The 21,097-nt window shown below is 39.3% G+C and overlaps 1 protein-coding gene across 1 annotated transcript in view; it reads right to left on the bottom strand.

Moving 5' to 3' along the window:
• Positions 1–21,097, bottom strand: part of CERS3 (ceramide synthase 3) — a 138,467-nt gene that overhangs the window by 77,277 nt on the left and 40,093 nt on the right. Inside the window, exons 7-8 of the mRNA XM_065906885.1 lie at positions 16,890–17,018; positions 12,833–12,939 (exon numbers count right to left, since the gene is read on the bottom strand). Coding sequence (XP_065762957.1) covers positions 12,833–12,939; positions 16,890–17,018 — 236 coding nt within the window. The remainder of the gene's footprint in view (positions 1–12,832; positions 12,940–16,889; positions 17,019–21,097) is intronic.

Genomic DNA, 21,097 nt, shown 5'->3' with positions numbered 1-21,097 from the left:
AAAAATCAAAATAGAGTAGCTATGGTTCAGACATCCATGGAAATAAGTAGGTCACAGTATGGGTGTAATTTCAGACTAGTTCTCAGAACAATGTCTGTAGGAAGCTAATATCTGCAACCTTACTTTTTATAAAACTAGGCAATTGGCTACCTGGCTACAAGTGTCCCTAAAGTGCCAGGTCCAGACCTGGTTTCATGCTTATTCTTCTGAAAAGAAATGAGATTTATTCTGTCTATTAAAATTCCAGTTGTCACTCCAATTCCTTCTAGTTGGGTCTCCCAAAATGGGAGACCAAGAGATTGAGATTTTAATCATACAAAACTCAGATCTAGGACTTGGAACTCAGAAATACTTCCAGTTCAGTGACTGTTCTCCAAACTGAGGCAGTCCTATGCCCCATTTTGACAGGAAGTTATCAGAGTCATAGTTTCACAATTCCCTGAGTTAAAACTAAGCAGAATTCTGTGGGCCTCTAGAGTACAGATCTGTTCTGTGTTCTCCATTTCTTGTCTGTAGGATCTAGGCTTCATTCAGCCTCCTTGACCTTCCCTGAGTCCCAAAAGGCAGATTCAAACAGTTGCTGATTAGGGAAGGGAGGGATACAGAAACAGAGGAGGAGCAATTAAATGATGGAACAGCCTTGAGGCAGAGTCCTGGTTCCTACTCAAGAAATATGCATAACAATATCTTTGAGTCCTTCTGCAGAACAGGGCCCCCGCCCAAGTGGAGGATGGTAACTTCAGGCTGAACACAAGATTCCTGGAGTACCACTCTGTGTCCACCACCAACCAATCAGAAGAAAGTCACACACCCTGCAACCCTCACCCCAAATGTTGCCTTCTGTTTCTGGGACCCAGTGATGACCACCATCTGTTTAGGCCTCCTGTTTGGTCCCTGTCTGTTTCATCTCTGACAGGGGCCAACAGTTTCAGGCTAAATTGCTGTTCCTACAAGGATGAATGCTGGTTTCAGGCAAAGAATACCCTGACTTAGGTTAAGAGAGACTTCTACTCTGTTAGGCAGGTCTATGCTCATGCACAGCAGGAAGAAGTTACAGAAGAAAGAGACCTCCACCCCAGTTCCCAAGAAGTATCTTGAGTATGAAGTCTCAGGGGGGAGTTGTTAGGGGAAGCACACTGACTGGACCTGCCCACCTTGGCCAGGCACCAGAGCCACCATTTGCATGAGCTATTTTATGACAGGAGGTCCTGGTAAGGAAAACGGAACTAATAAGCCACCACCAAGCAGGAGAGTTCAGGAAAGGTCAAAAGGAGACACCACATGTCTGACCACCTCCCCAAATCCTCTCTGGCATCCATCTTGGCTGAGTGATGCATGCACCAGCAGGAAGGATTCTGAGTCAGGATGACTGGCCAAAGACAACCCGGAAACTAACCCCACCACCATGAAACCCGAGGCTGAGAGCCACGTGGCAGAGCAGTCATCCTGGGTCCCCTCACCTGCTGCTCTCCGCCCGCGCACCCCTTCCCAGTGACGCCTCCTGCTTTGTCAGCACATGTGTCTCCTGGACAATCCATTTCAGAGTGTTAGATAAGAGCCCATTTTCCCCCTTCCTGCAACAGGTGTTTGAACAATTTCCCAAATCAAAGGTTATTTCTTTAGATATGTATGTTCCTAAACATGAGAATACTACTCCAAAGTATACATTAAAAGTACAGAAGTTCAAGGTTATATTAAAAGTTATTAAGACTTTGCCATATTATTTTCCAAAATTATAAGCAATTTATGAAAGAAGAGTTTTATTAAACCCTCCAGCCAGCACCAATTGGGTTTAAAATTTGCTAATTTAAAAAATAAAACAATTTCAGCTTGCATTATTTGCAACCTTTGACAGTTCCCTTATTAGTTCTATTTGTGAGTTGTTAATTCAAGACTTTTATTCAAAAAGCAATGATATGAACTCTGAACTCAATATAATAGTCATTTATCCATTTTACTTACATAATTTTTTTTTAGAAACCTAGGAATTACAGAAAATATAAAGAGGTTAAAGTAAAAATCACTTAAAATCTCACAGCTCACAGGTAACCCAGTACATGCTATGTCTGGTAAACATAATTCAAAACATCTTTCTTAAAAACACATTTTTATAAAGTGTTTTCCCCTTCCCTGTTACCATATGATCTTATATAATAGGAGCACGCTATGCTTGTGATTTTGTACCCTGCTTTTGGGCTTCCCTGATGGCATCTTTCTTAAAAACACATTTTTATAAAGTGTTTTCCCCTTCCCTGTTACCATATGATCTTATATAATAGGAGCACGCTATGCTTGTGATTTTGTACCCTGCTTTTGGGCTTCCCTGATGGACTGAGGAGCATGATGGGCTACAGTCCATGGGGTCACAAAAAGAGTTGGACATGACTTAGCAACCAAACATGTTACAGAGAGCTTTCTATGTCAATGAACATATTTATAAATTAGGGATTAGCAAACATTTTTTAATAGGGAAAAATAATAAATATTTCAGGCCTCTGGGCCTTTTGGTCTCTGTTGCAACTGCTCAAGTGACCACTGCAGTGTGAAACTAGCTATAAATAATTTATCAATTAATAGGTGTGGCTGTGTGCCAATAAAATTTTACTAGCAAAATAGTTCACTGAACTGGATTTTGCCTACAAATTGCCAGCCCCTACTATATACCATTCTATGTAACAACTGCACAGAAATCCATTTATAGATATCATAATTTATTTAGCTAATCTCTTATTGACAGACATTTGTTTCCAAATTTTCACTACATTATGAAGAACACTGTGAGAATGTTACTTGTGAAAACATTTTGATTAAATTGTTCACTTCCTCCCAAGTTGCTAAAATTCTGAATCAAAGAGTATATTCATTTTATATTTTGGAGTGTATCGCTAAATGCTTTCCATCAAGACTGCACCAATTTATATTCTTAGACCCAGTATATGAGAGTGTCTGCTTCCTGGGATCTTGATCAACATTGTAGCCTGTCAGCCTTTACCTAAAACAACATTATACTGCTTATATATTTACATCTTTATTTCTTGTGAAATGAAGATGTATATGAGTTTTTTAAAATTATTATTATGATTTGTACTTTGTGAACTGCTTCTTCGTGGTATCTGTTCAATTTTTTTGGGGGGGGGGGATGTTTACTTTTTCTGCTGACTCCTAAATGCTCTTTATATATTAAGGATAATGCATTACTTTTTAATCATGTTAAATAATATCACATGGTCTGATTTTTACAACTTTGTTTATAATTTTTCTTGACAAATAAATTTTTAAAACACTTCTGTAACCAATATTATCAATTATGCTTTAAAATGTTTTTCTCACCCCTAACATTATAAAATATGTCCCCAATATTTTCTTAAAATCCTGACTCTATGTAAGCTGAGTCACTTCTTTGTGTATATTCTAAACTGTAAAATGGAAGCAATGAGTACCTACCTTATTCATTCAATAAATATTGATTAAGCACCAAAATGATACCAGACACTTTGTGGGAGCCAGAATGAATAAAGCAGACTGAAATTCCTGAGCTAGTAGGGCTTACATTTTGGTGCCTGCATCCACAGGGATTAAGGGAAATAATATAAATAAAGCCTATTTGCTATTATGATTTGCTGGGTCTTTAAGCAACTGTGTGCCTTATTCTGTACTCTCTCAGTCTAGAATGCACTTCCTTTTTTCATCTGAAATTCTCACCTGTCAAAGCATGGACTTATCCACAAAAAAATCTCTCCTGATCACCTCTTATAACTTTCTTCAGGGCTCCTCTGCTACGAGCTTCTTTAGAGCATTGGGCTGATTCACTCTGCCTTACAGTGAAAGTTCTTATATGAGCTGACTCCTCATTAGCCAGCAAGCTTTCCACAGGCAGTGGCCATGACGCCTTCAACTCACATGTATTCTCCCATCACCTACTCCAGGACCTGGTCCCATACAAGGCCCCCTAATGGGAATTTGTCAATGTCAAAATTAACAAAGAAATCTACTCAAAAATACCTCCTTTATACATCCTATCAAGAATGTAAACAACTACCTAAACATACAGTTAAACTAACTGTGGTCCATGCAAAGAAAAAAAGAAAAGAACAAAGGAGAATATTCCAGGGTTTTGACTGAAGGGACATTTCCCTCTTCTCTCTATAGCTGAAGGGGAGACAGAGTTGGAGAGAGTGACATGTACAAAGCTCACAGGTGGAGGCATTATGGAAAATTCAAGGGCTAAAAAGAAGACCGGTATGGCAAGGTGGGTGAGGGCAGCGGGTGGGATGGGGAGGAGGAGGGGTGACGTGGGTTGGGTGTGTAAGATGAAGCTGGATTGGTGAATGCAGTCATCTCCCACTGACCTAGAAAGCCAAGGTCAGAGGTGTGGCCTTCCCTGTAAGAGCTTTGGGGAGCTCTGCAGGTTTTAGGAAGGAGAGTAATAAAGGCCCTTATACTCAAAGCTATGGCTTTTCCAATAGTTATGTATGAATGTGAGAGCTGAATCATAAGAAAGGCTGAGCACTGAAGAATTGCTGCTTTCGAATTGTGGTGCTGGAGAAGACTCTTGAGAGTTCCTTGGACTGCAAGGAGATCAAACAAGCCAATCCTGAAGATCAACCTGAATATCCATTGAAAGGACTGATGCTGAAGCTGAAGTTCCAATACTCTGACCACCTGATACAAAAAGCTGACTCACTGGAAAGGACACTGATGCTGGGAAAGACTGAAGGCAAAAGGAGAAGGAGGTGGCAGAGGATGAGATGTTCAGGTAGTACCACCGACTCAGTGGACAGGAATTTGAGCAAACTCTGGGAGATAGTGAAGGACAGGGAAGCCTGGTGTGTTGTATGCAGTCCATGGGGTCTCAAAGAGTCAGACACGACTTAGCGATTGAACAACAAAAACAATACTTGGCCTAGCATCATCAGAGCTGGGCTCCGGGACTGAGGCTGCTATTTTTTGCCTGGCAACCTACACAACCTCCTGTTCCTTGGGTGGAACTAACCCCACCTCTCTGACTGAGAGGCTCCAGAGAAACACAGAGTAAGCTTTGCCAACTTAAGAGTTCTAGAAATGGAAGAGTCTGCCATTGAATGCAAACAGCTCCAGAGAGAGAAGCCACTGCAGAGAGGAGAGGTCAGTCAATGGCAGGGGTGCTGGAGCCTGCTACATTTGGACCATGGTTTCCTTATAGATGTTTCATCTACAGCAAGTTACTGGCTTCTCTGGGCTTCAGTTTCTTCTGTAATAAAACAGAACTCACCTCATCAGGTTGTCATGAGGATTAAATGAGTTGACAAATGGGAAGAGCTTAGCATACAGTGAGCACTCAAAAATGGTAGTTATAACATTATTATGACCACCGCTATGATGAGATGGCTTTCCAACACCACCCCCTTTCCGACTGCAAAGGGCTAGTTAATAACACATGGAGGGCAACACAGTGTTTGGGTCCAGTCGATAGATTCCAGTTTGATTGGTCTGAATTAGAACCTGGCCATGAATATTTTTTTAAGGCTCCGCAGGTTTACATAGTCAGCAGGTAACAAGCTGAACTGAAACAAAAGGTGGAAATCATGGGAGATCTTTTGGGGTGAGATCCAGAATGATACCTAAAGGATAGTCCAATCTCTCAGCCTTAACTCTTCTCATCCTTTACCAAAAGAAGAATAGGAAGGAAAAAAACAAAACATATCTGCCCGTCTAAATTTTGTGTGGCCCAAACACATGTGTATCAAGTATGTGTCCTAAACACACATGTATCAGGTGTGCAGACATGTGTGAACACAGAAACACTTGCACATGTACCTTGTGGGGCCCGTGGAATCTCCCCTTTCACAGAGAATACTCCTCAGTTCTGCTCTGTACACTAGTCTTTAACCTGTCCAAACGGACACACTACCATGGTGCCTATGGATGGCAAAGCTTGGTCTTTTCTCTGTTTTGGGTTTTGTTACCCATCTTTACTCTTTCAATTGCTAAAGTTCACATGGTTTGAAAAAATCACATTGTTGGTACAAATAGTTGGTTTTGCTGGGCTGGATAAGGCAACCACCAAAAATTGTTTTTTTTCTGATAAAAATTAAAGGTCTTTTTTTCTTGCTAATTGTGGGTGTAAGTATTAAGCCTTTACAGGATAACAAATATTGGTTCTATAGGTGTTTAATTGCTTATCTTACATTTTAGAGACAGTTTATATTTCAAAGTGACCAAATAGCTGAAGAAAACTTTCTAAAACTCAGGCAAGGCAGCCATGTCTACTCTTATCAAATTAAGTAACTTAGTTGCAAACATACTTGTTTTGTGTTTCAAATGTCCTGTTTCTTGTCTTGATCCTTTCATAAATAGCTGTGCAATCCTAGAACTATCTTAACTTCTCACGTGAAAAATAAACCAAGTTGCAATTCTTCAACAATGTCTATGACACGAAAGGCAAGAAGTACCTAGCACAAGAAGGACTATTTCAGGCAGATGACACCTGAATGCAAAATGTGATCCTGGTCAAATCTGGTAGATTGCTACCTTTCTTAAAATTGATGGAAGATTCTGTAGAAGAATGTCCTCATCCTTAGGAAACACACACTGAACTATTTAGGATTAAAAGGGCATGATGGTTTCAACTTTAAATGGTTCAGAAAAAAATGTGTGTGTATATATGTATACATATACACACATACACGTGAGCATGTACATATGTGTGTGTATTGAGAGAGAAAAAGAAATAAATACAGCAAACCAGGGAAATGTTAATTGGTAAATCTGGGTAAAAGGAACAGGTACGAGTTCTCTGTAATATACTTGAAATTATTCTGCAAGCTTGAAGTGATTTCCATACAAACAAACAAATAAAGGGGTTGCACTAAATAATGAATAAAGCCCCTCATTCTAAAGTTCTATGGACTGTGGTAGTTGTCTTTCATAAGTTTACAAGCAGCAGCAGAAGTGCCAAGCCGGTGGGGTGTGGGAGGAGCTCCCCCACCTCCGCCCGCACCCGCCCCCCGCCCCAGCCCGTGAGCGAGACTCTGAGCAAACACTTGCTGGTGACTTGTGCTGTCTCCTCCAGAAGTCGTGTGACTGGAAAGTCTAGTTCTGAGATAGGCATCTGCAGGGCGATCCCAGGGAGCAGTCCCAGCTACAACAGAGCCCTCTGGCCTGGTGCAGTCCCTCGTCTCCTCTGGTGACTGAGGGAAGGACACTGCCACTCCAAGCGGGCGTGGAAGCTGACTGGGACACTGGCAGACCCTGGCTTGCCCCTGACTGACTGTTCAGAACTGAGCCCTCAGGCATTAAAAGGAAAGAAAAAGATTATCTTGTCCTCACTCTAGTCTCCCTCTGATGGACAACACCTGAGAGCACGGCTGGAGGCTTTTGGCTCTGTTGTGTCTTGTTAAAACTGTCCTCTCTCTTTAACAGCCATTTCAAGGGTTTATACTGTCTCATCGCCCACAAAATTCTTTTTCATATGAGGCTTCTCAGGGTACCATTTTTTGATACCAGTGAGGCCTGGATCATCAAAAGATGAAGCCCAAGGTCCCGTGAACCAGTGGTGGCGAAATAAAGTTACCACTAGCATACGTATCCTTGGAGGTGAGGAAGTTATTTTTCACAGCTAGAAATGTTTTATTTTTTAACCATTTTTAAAATTGAAGTATAGTTAATTCACAATGCTGTGTTACTTTCAAGTAGATAGCAAAGTCATTCAGCTATATATATATGTTGTATCTGTTCTTTTTCAGATTTTTTTCCATTATAGGTTATTTTAAGATATTGAATATGATTCCTCTGTAGGCCTTAGGCTTTTACCTGTTTTAAATATAGTAGTAATGTATCTGTTAATCTAATATCGCTAATTTATCCCTCCCTCACTTTCTCCTTAGGTAACCATAACTTTGTTTTCTATGTTTGTGAGTCTATTTCTGCTTATGTGTTTGTACAACTGTGTTGCCAGTTCTCCTCTCCTCCAGTTCTTTTCAGGGAACTTATTTATAGCCATTTTTCAGTCAATGTCAGCAAGAGTTAACTGCTTTGATTTTCTAAACATTGCTACTGTCAACATTAGGTAGACATTCCAGTTGGCACTGGCCAAACTGCTTTAGTTTCTTGGTTACCCTATTTATTTGTGTTTTTCTTCAAAAGCATTTAAATTTCAGGCTTTGTATTTAAGTTTTCACTTTGTATTCCCAGCTATTGTATTAAAATAATGGCTATTGTATTAAAATAAACACAAAAGTTCATTTGTATCATTTTTTAGACTCTACATATAAGTGATATAATATGATATTTTTCTTTCTCTGACATTTCACTTAGTATGATAATCTCTTTAAGTCCATCCATATTGCTACAAAGGTATTATTTCATTCTTTTTTACCTCTAAGTAATATTTCATTGTATATATGTACCACATCTTCTTTATTAATTTGTCAGTGGACAAATTAGATTGCTTTCATGTTGTGACTATTATAAATAGTACTGCTATGAACACTGAGGTACATGTATTTTTTTGAATTAAAATTTTCATCTTTTCCTATATGCCCAGGAGTGGGATTATAAGATTACATGGTAGCTCTATTTTTAGTTTTTTAAGAATCTTCCATATTGTTCTCCTTAGTGGCTGCACCAATTTACATTCCCACTGACAGTGGAGGAATATAGGAGGGTTCCTTTTTCTCCTCATCCTCTCCAGCGTTTGTTATTTGTAGACTTTTTAAAGATGGTAAACCATTCTGAACAGTGTGAGGAGATATCTTAATGTAGTTTTGATTTGAAAGAAATGTTTTATTATTTTATTTTTGGAATATCCAAAAAATACAGGTCAGTATTAATACTTCTCAAATATATGAATAAGATAGTGGATACAAAGATCTCTTCTACTGCCATCATGAACTCCTGGAGGCTAGGAACTGCATCTCATCTATCTGTGAGCTCCTCACAACATCTAATGATGAGTTCAAGAAATTAAGGAATGACCCAGCATTGCTACCTGTAAACATCAGCTGAAACATATTCCTTCCCTTCAGATCAACCATCTTGGACTAAATCAATATCTTTTTATTTAAGGAGAAAAACTGTCAGGATTCAGGGGAATCATTTATCTGACCTTAGGAGGATCTTTTTCACTGAATGGGCTTCCCTGGAGGCTCAGTTGGTAAAGAATCCTCTTGCAATGCGGGGGACCTGGGTTGGGGGATGATTTTTCAGGTGGTATTTGTATAAAGTAGAGAGATATATCCAATAATTTGCAAATATAGCAGCCATTATTTTAATACAATAGCTGGGAATACAAAGTGAAAACTTAAATACAAAGCCTGAAATTTAAATGCTTTTGAAGAAAAACACAAATAAATAGGGTAACCAAGAAACTAAAGCAGTTTGGCCAGTGCCAACTGGAATGTCTACCTAATGTTGACAGTAGCAATGTTTAGAAAATCAAAGCAGTTAACTCTTGCTGACATTGACTGAAAAATGGCTATAAATAAGTTCCCTGAAAAGAACTGGAGGAGAGGAGAACTGGCAACACAGTTGTACAAACACATAAGGAAATTCATGAGGCTGAGGGAATAACGGGAAAGGAGAAGAAAGAGAAAGACACATGTGATGTCAAACTCCTGCTCTCTTCCTCAGGTTTCAGATCCCTTTCAGACGGCACCACCCAGCAGCTTTCTCCACACTCAGTCCTTCATCTCACCACAAAACCTGCAACAAAACAACTGGGAAGAACAGAGCAACTGGATGGCAAACTGCCTCCCACAGCACCTCTAAAATGTCTGACTCTTGAAATGGGCCTCTTGTCTGCACCTTGTTTGGTCCACAGTAAATTCCCAGCAAATCTGGACTAATAAAATGTCCTTAAGAAGTGAATCTGCAGAGTTACAAATTTTAGACAGATGTCTGGAGCCAGACTAACAACAAGGAACTGACTTTTCCTCTTTGGCACCACAAGATGGTTGTGTAACAGGTTCAAGCTGATGGGATAGCTATTTAAGCCAGAGTAATACACTACAACCGATGCTTTTGAAAACCATGAAAAACTCAGCTCCCAAACTTCCAATAGCTTGTTGAGGTTTTCTTTAACCCTCCAAATGAGGATCAGTCAACATCAGTACAAAAAAAATTTTACCCACAAGAAATTTTTATAGTCAAGTCTACTAATACTGGTTTATTTGCAGCCCAACTCTCTGAAGACAGCAAACCGTGGTGTTGGCTGCCCTCTGCAGTGAGCTGCTGAATTCAGCAAAATATCAAGATCAAGAAAATGCCAAATGCATGTAACTAATTCTCCTTGAAATCCAGAAATGCTGGCAAGAGAATGAGTTCTTATGTCTAGGATTTTAAAGTTGAGGGTGTGTGGGAAAGTAACATACCGCCTCCCAATCACTCAACCCTAACCTGATGTTCAACTGTCTGTGAGGCTAGGGTAAGCCTGCCTGTTGATTTTGAGACTTTAAAGTAAAGTTCTAGGTGAGATCCTTTGTTGCTGAATCACAAATCAACCAATATCACAAAGCAACACTTAGAAACTTTTCAGAGGGTTCTCTAGACTGAGAACTTCCATGGTATGTGTTTTTAAAATATGTTTATAAATTATTTCAAAGTACGCCCAACAAGAAATGGAGGCTAATTTTCCTTCCCTTAAATATGAACTGGCCTTAGTGACCTGGATCCAATGAAGAAAATGAGGTTGGACGTGACATGCTATGACATCTGAAGCTGAGTTACAAAAGGAAACACGGCATCTGCCAAGCTCTCTCTTGAACTGCTCACCCTTAAAATCCATCTGCTGTCCTAGGAGGAGGTCAGGTCAGTGAAGGGGCATTGGCATGCAATCCAGCTGACAGGCCCCAACCAACAACCAGCATCAACCAGTTGATGTCATGGGTGTCACCTGAACCCTGTGCCTGAGGAAGCCTTCAAGAAAACACTAACTCCTACTGCCCAGTTACCATCTGACTGTAACCATGTGAGTGAAAACCATGTAAATGAGGTCAGTCAACTCCGAGATCCATAAAAGGTAATAATAATGATAATAATAATGTGTTATTTTAAGAGAGAAGCCTGTCAACTATGGCTCGCTGATAAAGTCTGGCCTGTAGAGCTTTTTTCTACAGCCAGTGATCTAAGCTGGGTTTGGTACATTTTTAAAGGGTTGTAAAAGAAATAGAATAAAACAAAGAAAAACATGCAACAGAGACCATATATGGCTCTTAAAGTCTAAAACAGTTATTCTATGGCCCTTTATAGAAAAAATTTGCTCACTACTTAGTTAAGTAATTTGCTTACTTAGTTAAGCCACTAAGTTTTTTAGAAGGTTTGTTACACAGCTATAGATAATTGGAACACATGGTACCTTTGAAACAAAATAAGCAGTGGGCATATGCTAGATTCAGAGCACCATGAAAGTGACACTAAAAAGCCACAACTTAACTGCTATCTGCAAGTTAATTCTTATCCTATCAATACTGTACAATACTCTAATTTCACAAACACACTTGATCAGCCAAAGTGAAAGTGATGGTAATATGATTCATAAACCAAGAAGAGCATCTTAAACATGCATCTCAAATTTGATTCTGGATTAAACTCCAAATTCTCTTAAAAGTCTCAATGGAAAAAAAATAAACTCCAAATTCTCAGAGACTCATTAGTAATTTCAGTAATAACAGCTGGCATTTACTGAGTCTTTACTATGTTCCAGACACTGTTCTAAGCTATTTAATATTTACTATCTCACTTAAGCTTCGTGACAATCCTTACATTTTACAGATGAGAAACTGAAGCAGAGAAATTGATCTAACCTGTACAAGATCGCACAGGTAATAGGTCTGTAGCCAGGACTGACTTGTACCCATGAAATTCGTCACTGCACTCTGATGTTCCTATCTAGAAAAAGTATCTAAGCAAGACACCCAGTCCTGTGTTAAAGAACGCAGCTGGCTTCTGCAGAGTGGCCAGCACCCACTGAATGCTCTAAGCAGTCTTCCTGTGTGCTCTCCTCTCACAAGGAATCTTGTGTCTCCATCCTGGGTCTCCATCTCTTTCCCCTGGAACCTAGGACTTCCAACAACATTAGTTTTTCTGTTGAGAGTATCTGAAACACCTAGGCTAGCCCCAAACTACAGCTAGTTTTAAGCTGTTCTTTCTAAACCCTCAAAGTCTTCCACACATTTTCCCTCTGGTTTCTGTCAGTCGACACATGGAAAATTACACTTGCTGAAGGAAAGGCTGTCAGGAGAGACACAACGTAAGTTCTGCATTGCCAGCTCTTGGCTAAACAAAACCAACAGACTGAGCAAGAGCCAGTGGTCCAAACCACTGTTAGGACCAGAGATCATGAAGAATGAAATCAGCATCCATTTCCTCAAATGTGAAGTGGAAGTGATGACACTCATCTTTATGGTTTGCTGTATAGCTAGTGCCAAGATGTATTAAGGGCCTAATCCAATGCCCAGCATTCAATTAATGGTGGTTATAACTATTGCAATTTTAACACAGAATTTGCCTCTCTTTTAAAGAACTGATAATTGACCAATGACATTTCACTGAATAACTGGAAAAGTTGTTAATCACAAAAAAGATCCATGTTCATGAAAGCAGACACAAAGTATGAGATGCTGCTTTCCATTGGTCACACATCTTTTATCTTCCTTTGTAGCAAGCCTTTCACACTGGAAGGTGTGGTTTTAATTATCTATAAAAATGGCCCCTTCACATTCTTCTGTCCAGCTAAACTTGGCACAAATAGCTGGAGATCAGTGTGAGAAAAAAAGGGCAATGCTCCAACCTGAAGAGCATGCAAGGCCACCTCAGCATAGTGACCAAAGGCAGGCACGGCACCTTGTCTACTCACCAGAAGGGAAAAATAATGAGGCGACTGATCAAAAACACGGTGGAGAAGATGAAAAACAGGGTGTTACAGGTTTGCTTCCATCCGGCATAAGAAAACATCTTAGCAGACTGAGAAAATAGAAAGAAATTGCATTCAGATAGGGTGATAGTCATGTAAAATTAAATATCTATAAGTTAAATTATATCTGGGATTTGCTTCAAAATCTTGGTGGGGGTTGGGTTATGGATAAGAAGTAGATGAAATAAGATTGGCCACATTAATAACTATTAAAGCTTGATGGTGGGTCCATTGGGCCCATTATATTCTTTACCTTGTCATATGTTTGGAACCTTGCATAATACAACATTTAAAAAATTAGTTAGAATGACTGTAATATTACTCTTGTATTACATAAGCACTACAAATTAGCATAACTACTTTTAGCATGTATGTTAGCTTGACATTTATTGAATTCCTCCATTTAACTGGGAGGAGAGCTGGAGTGAAGAAAGGGTGGGATATGAGTGAAGCCCGGGGCTGGGCTGGGCACGCTGTAATCAAGGCAGCTACTTTCAGGCGGATGATACAGAGAATGGAGTTAAGAGGCAGCCCTTAGGGCCCTAACCTGGTTGAAGCAGAGTTTCAAGCACTTGATTTTTCCTGCTTACTTCATGCTAGTCTGTAGTGTTCATATGATTTGTGTTGCGTAAAAAGAATTACAGAAAGTGCTGTTTAATGTGGTATTAATGTAATGAGGATTCTCTTGCATTATCCAGTGTAGCTCAAGGCTGAATGGGAAAGTGTCTGAAGTTGGGGGTGGAAGTTGGGCAGAAATGTGGCTTAGGCCTGCCAGTTTTAGAACTGAAATCTCCCAGGAAAGTCAAGGTCCATCTAGAACAAGAGAAGCAGCTTATTACACTTCAGGAATGGTTTACGCTGCATTTTACATACTTTTCCGTATTTACCAAGGGGTAGGAATGTGGTCAGGCTCTTGGGTTAGCAGAGGCCCAAAAGGAAGTAGCCTTCACTGCTGAAATGGAAGGCTGGCATGCCAGCGAGGCACAACTTGGGTATGGGGAGAAAGCCAGAAGTTTACAGGGCTTGGAATATAGGGAGGTGTTTGAAGGGTCCACAGCCAGGCCTGGCAGGAAGCTGGAGATGTGCATAGATGTGAAGAGAGCCACCTGAGCTGGCAAAGTAGCACTTCTTTGGGCCCATGTACATGCCACCTATCCTGGACTGTGCAAAGATGGATATCAGACAGTTACCTCTCTCCTTTACAGTCAAGATACTGTTAAAGTGTTGGGTCCTGGATCCAAGCTTAACATGTAGAAAAAAAGGATCATGAAGATACATGAAGAAGGCACAAGACTGCCTATGAGTAAAAACTGTAGATGTTGAGGCTGTTCTTCCTTGCAAAGAAAGAACTAGGAAATGACCCAATAACTCTTTTGTTTAGTCTCCATTTTTTGGAAGGTCTAAACAGGGGGAAGATTTGTACTCTGTCTGGGTGAGTTGAATTAGAACTTAACTGAGAGGACGAACACTAAAACAAATTCAAAGAAGCTATGGAATAGGCACTCCTGGAGAACATCAAAAATAGGCCCTATACTATTATTCAATGTTGTTTCTACCACCAGCTGATAGAAGGTACTGGCCTTGCTCACTGAACCTCAAGTTAGATCATGACTTTTAAATTAAGAATGATTCATGATCATTAACACCATGAAGCTTTTCTCATAGTTTACCCATGTAGGGACTTGAGTTTGACATTTTATTATCCTTCTTTTTACCTGCAGACCTCAGAACAGTTTCAAACAGTAATGAACATATATATATATATATATATCATAATATATCCTAAGGTGTAAATATGACTTCTCATGTTACAGTTGAGGATAGAAAACAAAGCATTAAATGGTTTATCCAGGTCACCTAGGGAACCTATGTCATATCAATGTCAGGGTAGGCAGGAACAACACAGTGCTTATTCCCAGTCCTAACACCTAAATCTCCCTTTTAGTAACTCAATGAAGCTGTTTTTATGGTGGACACACACCAAAGGCAGTTGAACTAGATAGAGGGTTAGAAGAACACAGTAGCATAAAGTTTTAAAGTCACAGCCAATGTGGTCTTAATTTTCAGGAAGGTTACTGAGATATGATTGGAGGAGGAGGTGATTATAACAGAGACGGCTACATTTAGAGAGCAACACATGGAAGAACTGGCATAATCCTCCTTCTGCTAAGTCATTTGCTACTCTGAAGCACATATAATAATCTTTACCCTTAGAAATGGATTTATATGTCTAATTATGGTTACATACAAGAAACACAATTCTGTACTTAGCCAATTTTAACAGTAGCCAGTTGCTTTGAAATGTCTTCAGATGACTTCTGGTTACATCTGCAACAGGGTTTGGCAAATTACAACTCAGCCTAGGGACTAAAGCTGCTCAGCCCCTTGAGTTAAGAGTGGTCTTCACATTTTTAAAGGAGTATAAAAGAAAAGGAAAAATAACAGAAAGAGAAGAATATGTGACAAGAGATCATATGAAGTCCACAAAGGTAGATTTACTACTTGACTTTTTGCCAAAAAGCTTGCTGAATCCAGCAAGGCTATGGTTTGTCCAGTAGTCATGTATGGATGTGAGAGTTGGACTATAAAGAAAGCTGAGCACCAAAGAATTGATGGTTTTGAACTGTGGTGTTGGAGAAGACTCTTGAGAGTCCCTTGGACTACAAGGAGATATAATCAGTCCATTCTAAAGGAAATCAGTCCTGAATATTCATTGGAAGACTGATGTTGAAGCTGAAACTCCAATACTTTGGCCACCTGATGTGAAGGGCTGACTCATTTGAAAAGACCCTGATGCTGGGAAAGATTGAAGGCAGGAGGAGAAGAGGACTACAGAAGATGAGACGGTTGGATGGCATCACCGATCAATGGACATGAGTCTGAGTGGACTCCGGAAGTTAATGATAGATAGGGAGGCCTGGTGTGCTGCAGTCCATGGGGTCGCAAAGAGTCAGATATGACTGAGTGACTGAACTGAACTGAACTTGCTGAATCCTGATCTAAAAGAACAAGATCTTATTAAATTAATTTCTTCTATATTAACGTACATTTAATTATTAGCCCTTTAAGAGGTGATCCTGAATGCAATATGTTAGTATCATTTCCCCCAGCTTGGGTTTCCCCTGTGGCTCGGCTGGTAAAGAATCACCTGCAATGTGGGAGACCTGGGTTCGATCCCTGGGTTGGGAAGATCCCCTGGAGAAGGAAAAGGCTACCCACTCTAAGTATTCTGGTCTGGAGAATTTCATGGACTGTACAGTCCATGGGGTCACAAAGAGTCGGAAACCCGACTGAGCAACTTTCACTTTCATTATAAATGAGTATATGTAAATAATGAACAATGTGGCTCTAAGTATAGCAGGACCCACCGTCTCAGGGTAAACAGAACAAATACACAACAGAAACACGTAGAGAAAACAATCCTAATTTTGCTTTGTTTCTTATATTTTGTATGGCTCGAGATTAGGAAGACTTTTGTTTTAAAGTCTCCTGCTCTGAAACACTGCTTCCTTAGAAAATAAATATCGTTTAAATAAACATTAGTTCTCACTCCTTAAAGCTGGAGGAGGAACCCTGCAGGGCAGTGCAAGCATTTGGTGCCTATTTAGCTTTGGCTTAAGTGAATATATGGAGCCAATCAGCTTTAAAAATCCACAATGCCATAGTCCAGGTTTTCCTTTTAAAAGATGAGAATTCATTTTTTCTTCAGATACCTCAGCTTACTTCCTAAGCTAATATCTGCATGCAAGTTGCATAAATAGAATCCCACAAAATAACCCCTCTCTCTCGACTACCATGGAGAAAAAAGATTAGAAACTAAAAACTGAAAGCTTTCCTTTCTTTGAGCTTGAAAGATCTGGGGACCTAGAGATATTCACAGACTTTAGGTGTTTTCAGAACTGAGAGCTCCGCTAAATCACTCACAGAGTTCTTCCTGTAAAGAGTCACAGTGAACCCAGAACATAGTACTGTTATTAGTTTTTTAATGGCAAACGTTTACCTCTAGCCAAATGTCGGCCACATCATGTACAATCATCACGAGGGTCCCACTGCGAATATAATTAGCACACCAAGAGAAGCTCATCAAACTGACAGCAGCCAGGTGGTGGATGACATGCGCTAGAAAATCCTACATAATGAGGGCAAATGACACCATTAAGTATATGCAGCTATTTTCCAATCAGTTGGATAGATAACAATAATAATTTAAAAAATAACAACTTACATCCGCATATTTTGAAATTTGTAAAATGCTTTCACTTTCATCCTTAAACACAGTTCTTACGATAGAGATAGAACAAGTGTTATCCTCATTGATGAAGTCATTTAACTTTGAGGTAACACTGAACAGTTGCCATCTAAGTTCTAATATCTGCTGTTCTTCCCACTGCTTTACATTGGATATATGTACACTTTACACACATAGACAAGACATATATATACATAAGCATATTCCTATGTACATTTACATTTATTGTTAATTCCCTGCCTAATTCCAAGACAGATGCAATAAAATTATACAATATTAAAATTAAAATAAGAGTTACTGCATATGAAATAAGTAACAAATAAAAGTGGAATAACTACATTAGTGAAATATTGAAGCATTTTGCTAATACTAAACAAACCAACAAACAAAAATAAGCACTGGCTAGAAGGTGGAGAAGTTGGAACTATTATGCACTGCTGGTAGGAATGTAAAATGGTATGCCTGCTTTGTTGAATAGTCTGACAATTCCCCTAAAGGTTATACATAGGACTACTATATAGTACAGCAATTCCACCCCAGGTATGTATCTGAGAAAAATAAAAATGTATGTTCATGTAAAAATTTTCATACAAATGCTCACAGTAGCATTATTCATAATAGCCCAAAAGTCAGAAACAACCCAGATATCTATCAGTTGCTAAATAGATAAACAAAATGTAATATTGCCACATAATGGAATATTATTCATTAATAAAAAGGAATAAAATACTGATGCATGCTACAACATGAATGAACTTTGAAAACATTATGCTAAGTGAAAGAATCCAGATATTAGGTTGGTGCAAATGTAACTGAAGACTTCGTGAATTTTAAATCATTATAACTAGGCTCAAACACATCTTTTTAATCAAAATAGGAACCATTACAATCAACACATTTTTGCCAATGAAAAATAAATTTGTTTATTCTTGTAGCATAAAAATCTGTGCTTCAATTTGTCAGGCTCTTCAAAAGCATTTCCTGCCTCTTGCTGGTTGCGGAAGCATTTTGCCTGCAAAAAGTTGTTGAGATGCTTGAAGAAGTGGTAGTCAGTTGGCGAGAGGTCAGGAATATACGGTCGATGAGGCAAAACTTTATAGCCGAATTTGTTAATCTTTTGCAGTGTTGGTTGTGCGACATTCAGTTTGGCCTTGTCATGGAGAAGTACTGGCCCCTTTCTGTTGACCAATGCCAGATGCAGGCATTGCAGTTTTCGATGCATCTCATTAGGTTGTTGAGCATACTTCTCAGATGTAATGGTTTTGTTCGGATTCAGAATGCTGTAGATCAGACAAGCAGCAGACCACCAAACAGTGACCATGACTTCTTCTGGGGCAAATCTGGCTTTGGGAAGTGATCTGGGGCTTCTTCTCAGTCCAGCCACTGAGCTGGTCATTTCTGGTTGTCATATAAAATCCACTTTTTATAACTTGTCACAAACTGATCAATAAATGGTTCACTGTTGTGTAAAATAAAAGAAGACAACACTTGAAAACAATGATTTTTAAAAAAATTTTTCAGTCAGTTCATGAGGCACCATTTATCGAGCTTCTTCACCTTTCCAATTTGCCTCAAATGCCAGAAGACCACAGAATGGTCAACACCGAGTTTTTCAGCAACTTCTCAAGTAGTTGTAAGAGGATCTGCTTCAACGACTGCTTTCAGCTGGTCTTTGTCACCTTCTGAAGGCTGGCCACTGCGCTCCTCATCTTCAAGGCTCTCCTCTCCTTTGCCTCTCCTCTCCTCTTCTTTAACCACCGCTGCACTGAAGGTTCATTAGCAGTTTCCTGGGCCAAATGTGTCATTGACCTTGCGAGCTGTCTCAGCTGCTTTACGACCCATTTTGAACTCGAATAAGAAAAATGCTCAAATTTTCTTTTCGCCTAACATCATTTCCCTAGTCTAAAATAAATATAAAATAAACAGCAAGTGCTAAGTCATTAGCAAAAAAACCAGTGAGAAATGTGCATTACAATGATGTATAATATTATCACAATTTATTTAAGAATGTATTTCAATATCAAATGGGAAAGTTCAACAATGCAAAACCACAATTACTTTTGCATCAACCTAATACAAAAAAACACAAATATTGCATGACTACATTTATATAAAATATCCAAAAGAGGCAAATGCATAGAAACAAAAAGTAGGTTAGCAGCTGCCTGGGTCTGTAGAGGTTAGAAGAAATGGGGAGCAACTGCTAAAGGGTACAGAATTTCTATCTGAGCTGATGGAAATAGAATTGACTGTAGTGATGACTGCAGAATCCTGCGAATATACTAAAAGCCATTGTATTATGTACTTTAGATAGAAGAGTTGTATGGTATGTGAATATCTTCATTAAAATGTTTTTCAGTTCAGTTCAGTAGCTCAGTCGTGTCTGACTCTTTGTAACCCCATGAACTGCAGCACACTAGGCTTCCCTATCCATCACCAATTCTCAGAGCTTACACAAACTCATTTCCATTGAGTTGGTGATGCCATCCTGCCATCCCATCCTCTGTCATCCTCTTCTCCTGCCTTCAATCTTTCCCAGCATCAGGGTCTTTTCTGATAAGTCAGTTCTTTGCATCAGGTGGCAAAAGTATTGGAGCTTCAGCTTCAGCATCAGCATCAGTCCTTCCAATGAATACTCAGGACTGATTTCCTTTAGGATTGATTGGTTTGTTCTCCCTACAGTCCAAGAGACTCTCAAGAATCTTCAACACCACAGTTCAAAAGCATCAATTCTTCAGTGCTCAGCTTTCTTTATAGAAAGAAATCTCACATCCATACATGACTGCTGGAAAAACCATAGCTTTGACTACATGGACCTTTGTCAGCAAAGTAATGTCTCTGCTTTTTAAAATGCTGCCTAGGTTGATCATAGCTTTTCTTGCAAGGAGCAAGCATCTTTTAAATTTCATGGCTGCAGTCACCATCTGCAGTGATTTTGGAGCCCAAGAAAATAAAGTCTCTGTTTCCATCATTTCCCCGTCTATTTGCAATGAAGTGATGGGACCAGATGCCATGATCTTAATTTTCTTGAAAGTTGAGTTTTATGCCAGCTTTTTCAGTCTCCTCTTTCACTTTCATCAAGAGACTCTAAAGTGCCTCTTCATTTTCTGTCTTTCGAGTTGTATCATCTGCATGTCTGAGGTTATTGATATTTCTTCCAACAATCTTGATTCCAGCTTGTGCTTCATCCAGCCTGACATTTCACATGATGTACTCTGCACAGAAGTTAAATAAGCAGGATGACAATATACAGCTTTGACATACTCCTTTCCTAATTAGGAACCAGTCTGTTGTTCCATGTCTAGTTCTGTTGCTTCTTGACCTGCATACAGATTTCTCAGGAAGCAGGTAAGGCAGTCTGGTATTCCTATCTCTTTAAGAATTTTCCACAGTTTCTTGTGATCCACACAGTCAAAGGCTTTGGTGTAGGCAATAAAGCAGAAGTAGATGTTTTTCTGGAACTCTCTTGCTTTTTCTATGATCCAATGGATGTTGGCAATTTGATCTCTGGTTTCTCTGCCTTTTCTAAAGCCAGCTTGAACATCTGGAAGTTCCCGGTTCACATATTGTTGAAGCCAGGCTTGGAGAATTTTAAGCATTACTTCGCTAGCATGTAAAATGAGTGCAATTGTGTGGTAGTTTGAACATTCTTCGCCATTGACTTTCTTTAGGATTGGAATGAAAACTGACCTTTTCCAGTCCTGTGGCCACTGCTGAGTTTTCCAAATTTGCTGGCATATTGAGTGCAGCACTTTCACAGCATCATCTTTTAGAATTTGAAATAGTTCAACCTGAATTTCATCACCCCCACTAGCTTTGTTCATGGTAATGCTTCCTAAGGCCCACTTGACTTCGCATTAAAAAAAATTTTTTTTAATGCTTTTAAAAAAACTTAAAATTTCAGTTTCCTTGTAGCCAAAGTAAAAAAAAAAAAAAAGGAACAATAACAGCCTAATTTA

Source organism: Muntiacus reevesi, chromosome 15, assembly GCF_963930625.1.
Source record: "Muntiacus reevesi chromosome 15, mMunRee1.1, whole genome shotgun sequence".
In the NCBI taxonomy this organism is placed as follows: Eukaryota; Metazoa; Chordata; class Mammalia; order Artiodactyla; family Cervidae; genus Muntiacus; species Muntiacus reevesi.
This window is presented reverse-complemented; position numbering and strand designations above follow the sequence as displayed.